Genomic DNA, 11,573 nt, shown 5'->3' on the forward strand with positions numbered 1-11,573 from the left:
TGGGTAAGTTACTTAAATTAGTAACTTAGTTACATTACTAGTTACTTTCTAAAAAGTAACTCAGTTACATTTCAAGTTACTCGTTACTTTCAGAGTAACTAGTTACTAGGAAAGTAACTTTGGTTTTACTCAGAATTCTCTTGTTAATGTGTTGCTTCCGTAATTGGATACCCAGCAAGACTGCCAGTCTTCTAGCTTGCTTACTTGCCACACAATTGCACAGCCACCCACCAACAGAAAGGAAAAAATAATGTGCACATTTCACTAGAGAAATCCCACGCCTGCACCGGTCCGTTGACTGCCGCCATGATTCTAGCCTGCTTTTTACATCCAACACAAAACTGCAGTCGTGGTGCTTTTGATTGTACTCAGAACTTGGAAATTCTGCCTTCTGAATAGGAAGATGTAGCTAACACCAGACTGCAGATGAGCTGCATACAGAGCTGACTGGGACAAAAAAAAATCTCCCGGCATTTTGACTAGAGACCAGCCCACCATTATAGGAAAAATCATAAAGCCTTTGAATGAAAACAAACACTGTTGTGACAGTGATGTACACTGTTCTGATGGTATATATGTATCAATCTATCAATCGTTTGTTGTAAGACTCAGATAATTATTTTTTTAAAAGCTAGACATTTTAAATGAGAATAATAAAGAAAAGTATTTCCTTGTGTCCCCTTTCCCTGTTAATGCCCTACCTGGCCCCCCCTGGCAACACTTTGCTAGACCCGCCCCTGCACAGTTACCAGCTGTCAGCTACTTAGAAAAGGATCCTGGTGTTATTTGTCTCTCAGAAACGGTTCATAACTTCAACTCATCCGTGTCACCTAAAAGGTAAACCTGTTTCTCCATCACCTGTTCAGCTCTGATGATTCAGTAAGACATCTCCTGGTTTCATCTGCATGTTTCCTCTCACCAGATAACCAAACCGATATCATGACCAGCAGCTTTACAGCTGTGGCTCCAGCAAACATCAGCTGATACTAGAAATTAATATTAAAGCAATTCTAACAACAGCTGATCAAGCTTAAACGCAGCGTGTTGTTGTTTAACGCGACATCCGCTGGTTTCTTTTTCTGGCGCAGTGGGCGATAAATAAACAAGAGAGAAAAGCCGATCAGCTGATCATTGATCAGTTTCATGATTGAAGTAGAAACAGGAGAGGAGAGAATGAGAGAAGAAGAGGCAGCTGTGCAGCTTCAGCTTTGTGTCTTTTCATTGTAGCTGAAGTCCGGGACAAACTGTGTTCCTTTTCACCTCAGTACGAAACGCGTAATATTTTCTCTCCTGAATACCAGACGATTCTGTTTTTACGGACGGTTATAACTCTAATAATTAACCGTATGAATAAAATAAAGTTCAACATCAGTAACATAGCACCCACCCAGCTGTATAGAAACTCCGTCATGTAGCTAGCATGCAGTACGAAAATGTCAGCATACCGAAAATAAACCCACCTAAACTTGGTTTATATCTGACCGATAGACTGCAGGTCATAACTTTACCTGAAGTTCAGTTCACCTGACACGCTGACCGCGGCCGCTTCGGGTCTCTCTCTCCTCTTGCCTCCCTTTTCCTTCATCCACCTGCTGGCCTCCACCACTTGCTAATGTTATTGAATCTGTGGAGCCCGCGATATCCACCACACGGGCAACAAGTAACGAGCCTATCTAAATCCCAGTAACGAGTAACGCGTTCCTGGTTTTGGCATAATAACTAGTTACCGTGTCATACACAATAATAACGTAGTTACTGTAACGCTGCTACTTAATAACGCTGCTAGTCCCAACACTGCTCAAGACTCACTAACCTCCCCTCCTGTGCTGGAATCATAGAGCGAGCGAATTACTCAGGACTCGCTCACCCCTCCCTCCTGTGCTGAATCATAGCACGAACGAATCACTCAGGACCTCACTCACCCTCCCTTCCTGTGTTGAATCATAGCTGAACGAATCACTCACTCACTCACTCACCACTCACCCCTCTCTCCTGGCTCACAGCTTTCTTCTTCTTCTTGGTTGGCAACCAATGTTAAGGTGCATTATCCTCTGCTCACAGCTCAGTGGACATTTAGATGAGAAAATATATATTTGACACATTTAAGGAAAAAATACTAATAAAATAAAAATAAACAAAATAAATGTTCCCTTTAGAATTTTTTTTGCTCTATAAAATAGTTGTTTTCTTTTAGAATCACTCATCTTAGCAGTAGGCTATACATGACAAGAGAAACAAATTAAGTTTGAGTGAAAATGTACATTTTTGCACTCTCTGGTCAACTGACTCAGTGAATCAATGACTCAAAAACCCGATTAACTTTGGTGAGTGACTCATTAAAAACTCGATTCAGTAAAAGAATCAAATTTACCATCACTAACTCCAAGTAATCAGATTTTTACTTTTGCTGTTTAACAAATGGGTTAAAAAGAAATGTCCACAATTTAGACTTTTCAATGAAGGATATTTTATTACAGTAATCAAGAAGGAGCAAAGAAAAAAGCCAATTAAATAATAATAATTAAATCACTTTAATTATTTAATCTGAGCTAATGCTGATTTTGTTCTGATCTTAGGGAGGAGATACAGACGAGAGAACAAGTATAACCCAACAGGAGAGGAGCTGAGTTCTTGGATGCTGTAATTCAGTAGGAAACTATGGAACCAAAACCCTCTTGAATTTGTAATCTTTTCAGTGAAAAAATTGGCAAATTGTACGCCATTACAGTTCAGGCAGTGGTTGATCCCTTTGGTTTCTCTGTTGGAATTTCCATCTGTGAACCACTGGATCCATCTTCACAGGAGACAAACCAATCAAGTTGGTTAAAAATCAAGTTAAGAACAGTACAGGGTTCAATCTTTTTGTCTTCTGCAAGATGAGTTCAGAAGATTGATCTAAGATCTTCACAGATGAAGAGTCCAACGTCACAGGATTAACCACTGCCCAAACTGTGAACCTGCAAATTGGTTTTGCATATTTTTGCCTTTTCTCTGCTCATTTTCAGCTTGTTACATTGTTAATTCAGAAGGACTTTGGGTTACAGCATACCCTGAATACCCAGAGTCTTCTGCTTTACTGATGGGTGATTATCATCACCTTGCAACATACGGAGAAGTGCATCTTCGAATATGGTTATGCGCATCCTCTGTCCAACCTCTCTCCTCCAGAGATAAGAAAATCCGCTTTAGCCCAGAGTAGGTAATTAGAGACGATAGTTCAGGTGATTCGATTATTGTTCTGTGATTATTACAATTTGATTTTTCTTCTGCTTTGCTCCTGCTAATTGCTTTACTAAAATTTCCTGCAAAGTCTAAATTGTGGATCGCTCACTTTTTAACCTTTGTGAAACAGTAAAGGTAGAAGTCTGAGTATTGTTCTTTATTAGTGCAAATAGGTGTTACATGTTACTCTTGCCCTTTAATTGTAACGCCCTCGAGGGCTACTGTCCAGTTCTCTAAAATCAACCCAGAAATAACAAGGGCACCGATTAATAGGGAGCTCAGGAACTAACTGGTGGGACTGATAGGATTTGACCTGCAAGTCTACTCAGGCTTTTGTTTATCTTATCAGTGTAAGTAGGGGAAGACACCTGGACGATTTTCAAGTAGTTTGGCTGGGAGAGTCCTCTCGCCCACATCGGCTGCATCTGAACTCTGCATTTGCCTGCTGTGATCAGAGATTAGACTTTTTTTTTAACCGAAGCCAAACTATACTTAATGTATAGAGGTCGGGGCCAGCAGATTGACACTATGTTGTATTTTAACATGATTTATCATTAATTCCTTCAGAAATGAATCCTTTATGTGTCATTCAGTTTATGCTATTTTATTTCAGCAGGATTTATCACTAGCTTGAATATCCATTTCAAAATTATTTCTTTTGAAGTAAATTACATAGGAATACTTTTTTTCATGCTTTCTCTTCAAAAACTCTGTTTGTCAATCACAATATAATCAATATTACTTCTTTCATTAAATCATACATGTTAAAGTCAGAGATTATTTTACATTAGTGGCCCCTCAGTGTCTCACTCACTACCCCCTCCTCCTATTCTTCTCTCACACACACAGCCTCCAAGGTCATCTTCTATCCCACCCAGGCCACTCCACACAGAAACTCAGTGAGAGGCCTGTTATCATTTCATACATTATATTTTCCTATTTGTTATGTTGGTAAACTTACACTTGATTGTTTTCTGATCACTACTAAGCATAATTAACTATCAGCAAAATCACATCATATGAAAATCATTTATCATGATATGCTGGAGACACGTCTTATCTCACACACAGAGACACTAATCAGCCAGGGTTGATCATGTGATCATGTGTGATCATGTCTCACACACACAAAATCCAGACACTAGAATACTTTTGATTGCTCAAACTACATTTTCATCAATCATATTAATTAGATTTATACTTTTATTATATTATTGATTAAGAATAAAAGACGCTTTTACTATTAACATATACAGATAAAATACTCTTTTTAGCCCACTGTATCACTTTTAACATAAAAGGCTGGACCTTTACCCACTATCCGTGTAATGAGAGGTGTTACGGACTTCAATCTCTTTCAATTCCAACTTTCTATTACACTTTACTTGAGCAGAAAGAATATGCTTTTTACTAACTTTTATTGAGTGACTGTTAACTGCATGGTGAAAATAATAGAAACAATGAAGGAAACAATTCCACCAGAAGAGAAGTAATGCAGAGAGTAATCTGTCAAGAAGAAGAAGAAAAGCAGCTGCCTGGGTGTAAACATGTGCAGTGATCACCCTTCCCTGTTCTTGTGGCAGGAGACTGGTATGGAATAAAAATTTCGGGCTGCTTGGATTTTGGCGATTTTGTATGTGTTTATGTGAATTTTTGATGGTCATTTTCTCTTTGAAGACTAATAAAGTAAGTTATCAAATTGGTAATAAATGTGTTTCAGTCTGACACACAGGCAACATTATCTGACCTTAAAAAGCTAGCTTTCAAAATAACTTCATTGCACAATTATCCTGTTCACAAATAAAACTGTGTTGGATGGATTTGCTGGCATGTTTAGCAGTAAAGACCTGTTCCAAAGGACTTTGATTGTTTTGGAAACTTGCTTATCGTTGTAGATGTTTGAACAGAAATAATGGGCGCAAGTCAGAGCACGCAGAAGGAACCCACGCATTCACGGGAGAAAATGAAAACCCCAAACAGAAAGGTCCCAGCCAGAGGGTGGGTTCAAACACAGGACTGTAAGATAAAACCATGTTTTATTCACTATAGAACCCAGAAAACATACTGTTGTTTAAATTATTATTTTAAGAAAAACATTTTTTAAAAAAAGGGACAAAGTTTCCTATTGTGTAGCATCCCATCTGGAAATGTCCATGAACTAAGGAGAGCAGCTGATAAAGTTTTGTCTGATGGAGAATTCTAGTTGCTCAAAAGTCCTGGTTTGTCTTTGTTGTATTTTTCATATTGTATTGAATCAATTGTTATCAATTAGTGAAAGGTATGGACCACAGGCAGGCCAGTTCATCAAATTCAAAATGAGCTAATATTTTTCTTATAATGGTAAATTTTCTCACTCACAACATTTGATGTCATTTGTGTTTATTTATAAACAAAATATGGGTTTATGAAATTTGTAAATCAATGTATTCTTATTTTATTTAAATTTCACCCTGTGCCCTAAATTTAAAAAAAGAAAAATTGAGTTGTATATCAGAAGTATGAGATCATTCATTCTGTGTGCACCTTTCACCGCTTTCTCTGGATCAATTAAGATCCACAGAAACTGGTCAAGGTGCACACAGAATTGAATCATGCAGTTTCACCTAGTTTAAGTTAATGGGATTTTTTCATGCATTTCAAAAAACAAGGCTTTTACAACTTAGTCACTCAGAAAATGCATGTAGCACTTTTCCTCTTAGTTTCAAATGATACCTTATTAAATTGCCTGCCTTAAATGGTATGCATTAATGAAAATCATTCTTTAATTTTTTTTTTATTTGTTGTGTTACAGGATTTTAATGAAAGCGCTGCCTGTGCCATAGCAGAAATGGTCTTTAGAATTTGTGTCATTTGGACCAGAAGGGGCAGAACCGGCAGTAATCCCAGGATGTTTTGATTATTTTAGTGGGTGATAGAAGTGATGGCTAATCCTCCTGAGAACCAGCCTATTTATTTATGTCCTCTGTCTAATGGACATTTGTTTTGGTCTATATCTTTTGACTTATGTGAGCTGCCCTACTGAGTCCTGAAAAACATAAAGGACATCCTGGGCATTCCATTGATATCTCGTGTTTGGCTGGCTTTTTAGCTTCATATTATATATCTGCAATATTCTGATATTTATAATTGAGCCATTTGTATAAACTAGAGCTATTTTTATATTTTGTAACTTTGTAATAATATTACATTATTTAATTTAGTTCAGTTTGTTACTGTTCTTATTGCCTTGGACCAACTATAACCACATGATTTCTTTAGGACATAATTTATAGTCTCATCAAAATATTAATATCCTAGAACAAACCACTCCCATCGGATACAAATGCACCATTTATTAGCACGGTTTTTGTTCTCCATCTATCAGAAAGTCACATTGATAAAAACAAGTATTGATAACTAAAACGCTTTAAATATCAAAACTGTAAAATAATCAGCTACTGACCATTTATTACAAAAAAAAATTACAATACCCTGGGCCGCCAGAAGAGCAGTTCACTAAAATGCTCTCATGTATCCCCAGTACATGAGTACTTTATTCAAAATAACATCTATACCAGTTTCAGGGAATCAGTTTCTTTGGCAGAAAGAAAGTAGAGAATTTTGTTTTGTGTTGACATGTGTAAAACCATACAAAGATTCTTTACAATAAAATAACCAGACATAAAATAATAAACCATATCCAGAAAACAGGCCGTTGTATTGTCCCAACCTTCATCCACCTGTGTAGTTGTTAGTAAAAGAAGCAACGGAGCTTCTAGTTCTGTGCACAGGTGCAGATTTAACTTACCTTGTTAATGGGAAGATGTGCACGTGCATGCTGTGCTGAAAGCCACCATGTCAGCCTGTGCACAGTGGTGAGACTGATAGAGAAAGCACAGCATCATGCTCTCTTTACAAACTTGTGTCCTTTTATCCGATTAAACCATAAATGGTTCATCAAGGGAGACTTAAGATAAAGCAGTTGCAAGCAGAACTGCACATATACCTCCACAGCTTCTAGTGCACACATTTAGAACAGCCACAGACACTTTGACAACACATTGCGCATCTGTTGTTCTAGCTACTGAAAACCCATCTACCAGCTGTATGCTATTCCATGTTGGTGGGCCATTATAGGAAGTCTTGGCCTAGCAGCAGTGCAAACACAGTAGGATCAAGCCTTATACACTGTACACTGTTGACTTGGCCAACATCTGGAGTATCAAACACCATGACTGAAAAACAACATGCATATTAAGAGAAAGCGTGAGGAACACGGACATGGCTCAGGACAAACTGCAGTACAGCCAAACCAAACCCAGTTTTGGCTATAGTTGCATTCCTGCTCAATTATTATATTTCACTGTGGTGACTATTGTCTGAAACCTGTCCTGATTGCATACCCTTTAGTCAAACAGAACTAAGAACGCAGAATAAATAAATGGAATATCCTAAAGCACTGGAGCCAATGTTTTGATTACCAGCACACGAAGTGTGAAGACCATCGTAAAGAATACCAGCGGGAGCCTATAAAGCCTATTTGTTCCTATAAATAATTTTGACTCAAAGAAAAAGACAAAAGAATGATCCAGATTTAAAAAATAATAGACTGACTGCTGCTCTTTTCTGCTCACCAGGCTTGGCCAGCGCCAAGCAGTAATAAACCTGTTGCAGACAGTCACAGAGGAACGTGTACATTCATGAACTGCACTTTATAAAGCCTAGAATACAAGCTAAATCACTTTTTTGTTTCAAATCTATTTTGGAGTTAAAAGAGGACAAGAAAAAATATCTCGCAGTAATTAAGCACTTGTAATACACACACACTTCACAGACTTGAAGCTGGACTGTGGTTTCCATCTTAAGAGTCTGCCTTGTTCATAAATGTAAAAGTGATGTTGGGATTTAATCTTTCATAATAAAAAAACAAAAAACCCAAAACTGTACATTTTTTTCCCACAGGTCCTTGTCAGAACAGATATTTTCGACATGAGTCTGATCCACACCGACACTCCACTCGAACTCTTCTTTGAGAGCCAGGAAGCCCAGCTAGACTGAAACTGAATCCATTTTGGTGCTTTCTGTATCAACTGGATCAACTAGAAAGACACAAAATTCAGGCTGGTTAACACCCATGTGAAATTAATCCGCTTTATATAAGCACAGTTAAAAACAACACAGGTTGACCAAAGTGCTGCACAAAGGAAAAAGTAAAACAAACACACACAAAGAAATGATAGCTTTATTCACATTTACCACACCATATTCATTTACATGAAACAACAAAAAAAAAAAAAAAAAAAAAAAAAAAAAAAACATGCCTCAGAAACACTGATACTCTGCTGTGAGCCAGCAGCAGCATATAAGTTGATCACACGGATCTCAGAACAATGAGATCAATGTGATTAACATTTGGGGAAGCTTGGACCCTATTTCTGAATGAACCCAAAACTACTGCAGATTAAGCACATTAGTTTCCCCTGGTGGCAGCCACTCCATGCCACAAAAACTAAAGAACGGTGCAAAAAACCAAATTAGTATGAGAGGCTGACCAGACTTCAGAGACTTCCATATCATGAATCCTCAATCTGATCCATACAGCCCCACCCTAAAACCTACAGGATTAAAATGTTTGGCCTCCAGGCACAACAACTCACACTCTATGAGTTCTTATGTTAATTCCAGGAGAGGTTAGTGAGCTTAAATATATGGGTGACAGAACTTGATTTATTTAGTTCTGTAGTCTTCTGAGTGCACCCTAAAGTCTGGTTAAGGCCAGTTTTTTGTGCCAAAATAGATATGACTCAAATTTGCTCAGTCAATTTCCTTACTTTGCATTTTGTAGTCAAAGGTGAGCTCCTCCAGCTCGGATAGCACGTGTTGAAAATAACGCATTCTCGGAAGCCTCTCATCGATGTTGTCAATGAACACGTTGTATACCTGCAGGTTAGGGTTACACTGCAAAGGGAACAGAAGGTTTTTCAGGAGCCGCTTGCTCACACTCACTCTGCTTTCATATTTGAAAATTGCAGTCTGGTAGTACATGTGTTGCTATGCATGCTGGTCAATATACATCAATATTAAAAGCTTTTGTTTTGAATGGAACATAGTGGAGAAACCGTGGTCATTTACAAATGGTTGAGAACAGACAAAGACAGACAAGTTCATAGGCACTCACGCTGTGGTTGACAAAGTGAGAAATGTTTCCTAGGTGAGCTGCATCCACTGTGTACACGCCCCCGACATAGTCCAGGTCAAAGAGGTACGAGAGCCCTGGCGGTCATATATATGACCTCTTCTCTCTGCTTCGCCTGTGGTGATAATCTGGTGGAAGCAAAACAAAGAAATAAGTAAGAAAAAAAAGGCAGGAGCAACAGTAACAAGCTGCATGCCTGGTTGATGCATCCGCTAAAAATAATTCTGATAAGATTCTTTGATATTTATTATCACCTCTAATTGAGCGATTTGTAAATATTAGTGCTATTTTCACATTTGTAAATCTGTAACATATTGTATTGTTTAAATAGTTTCGCCTGTTACTGTTACTGTCTTGGAGCAACTCTAACCCAGATAATTAGAGATTAGAGATTAATAAAGTATTCTGATTCTGAAAACACCATGTTCATCAAATGAACCCAAGTGCTTGGGTTCTGCAAACAGAGGTTCAGCTTGAGGTCACAAACAGATGTCCAGTCAGTAGTGGTTTTTGTCTTGGAACTCTGCCATGCAGGCTATTTTTGCCCAGTCTCTTTCTTATGATGGGAGTCATGCACACTGGTCTTAACTGAGTGAAGTGAGGCCTGCAGTTGTTTGATGTTGTTCTGAGACCTTTGTGGCTTGGATGAGTCGCCACTGCGCTCTTGGGGTAATTTTTGGTCAGCCAGCCACTCCTGGAAGGTTTGCCATTGTTCCATGTTTTTGCCACTTGTGGATAATGGCTCTGAGTGTGGTTCGCTGGAGTCCCACAGCTTTAGAAATGCTTTATAAACTTTTCTAGACTGAGAGATCTCAATTTGTTTCTCATTTGTTCCTAAATTTCCTTGAATCACAGCACGACGCCTGGCTTTTGAGGACCTTCTGGCCTACTCCACTTTGTCAGGCAGGTCCTATTAAAGTGATTTCTTGATTGAGAACAGATGTGGCAGTAATCAGGTCTGGGTGTGGCTGGAGAAATATCCTGTCTCAGAGTGACGCTGAAAAACTAGTTCATGCATTTATTACTTCTAGACTGGACTGGAATTATCAGGATGTCCTAAAAACTCCCTGAAAAGCCTTCAGTTAATCCAAAATGCTGCAGCAGGAGTCCTGACAGGGACTAGAAAGAGAGAGCAGATTTCTCCTGTATTGGCTTCCCTTCACTGGCTCCCTGTTAAATCCAGAATTCAAAATCCTGCTCCTCACATACAAGCTCCATCTTATCTTAGTGACCTTATAATACCAGACTGAGTGACTGAGCCTATAAACTCGGGGGGAAAGTGTTTACAGAGGTCTAAACAGAAAGCTGCTTTCCCATATACTTCTATAGGACCACAACTATGACTGTCTGATTGCCCTCTGCAGGTCTAAGGCACAGGTTTTCTAAAAATTATCAATTCACTCTGATTTTTTGTATTCAAAGTAGAAAAGAAAATATGGAATGGTCGATTTGAATGAGCGCAGTGAGTGCAATTTTAGGCACCATATTGTTGACAATAACATTTCTTCTTGAAGGTTATTTAAACATATTGTGATACAGCCAAAAATAATAATAATATGAGATTTTCATATCGCTGATCCCAGGTAATTAAAACCTCCACCTTCACTACCTCTGCTCCTTGAATGTTCACCTTCCACCGGTCTCCCTCTTATTCACACACATATTCTGTCTTGTTTCAACTGACTTTCATTCCTCTCCGCTCCAGAGCATACCTCCACCTCTCCAGGCTCTCACTACAGATCATAATCCAGGATCAAACAAGCACAAGCTTGTTTGGGAATCTTGTCAAAATTGATAATGAGATTGAATTTTCTACTGATAGTCCTTTCTTTATGGCCATTTATACAACAAAGTATAAATGGCCATAAGGTAAACAGCAAACAATTAAATGAGAAAAGTTTCTGTTTTTCCACTTTCTACTATAGAAATTTCTTTATATGACTATAGAAAAAAACAAACAAAAAAACCAAACAAACTGGACAACTTGGGGAATAAGCTACCAAAACTTTTCCTGTAATTTTACACATTTATTTCTTCCAATTTAAGTCCAAAGAGTCGTGTTGACAGATTTCTTTCTTTATCACAGCAGCGCTTTTTTTATCATGTAGTAAAACAGTTAAACACGTAACTTCCTTACGCTGACAGAAAGGGGAGTTTCACTGATCCTGCCCACTTA

The 11,573-nt window shown here is 38.3% G+C and overlaps 1 protein-coding gene across 1 annotated transcript; it reads right to left on the minus strand.

Annotated features, from left to right (window-relative positions):
• Window positions 1-8,164: 8,164 nt before the first annotated feature.
• LOC116317088 (histone-lysine N-methyltransferase SUV39H1) lies at window positions 8,165-10,115 on the minus strand. Its single transcript, XM_039604072.1, is given in 6 exon segments — window positions 8,165-8,265; window positions 8,268-8,300; window positions 9,033-9,159; window positions 9,380-9,471; window positions 9,474-9,525; window positions 9,975-10,115. Coding segments are annotated over 6 exon segments (540 nt in total). The 3' UTR covers window positions 8,165-8,170.
• Window positions 10,116-11,573: the final 1,458 nt, after the last annotated feature.

The sequence above is a fragment of the Oreochromis aureus genome, linkage group 3, assembly GCF_013358895.1.
Source record: "Oreochromis aureus strain Israel breed Guangdong linkage group 3, ZZ_aureus, whole genome shotgun sequence".
NCBI classification, from domain to species: domain Eukaryota; kingdom Metazoa; phylum Chordata; class Actinopteri; order Cichliformes; family Cichlidae; genus Oreochromis; species Oreochromis aureus.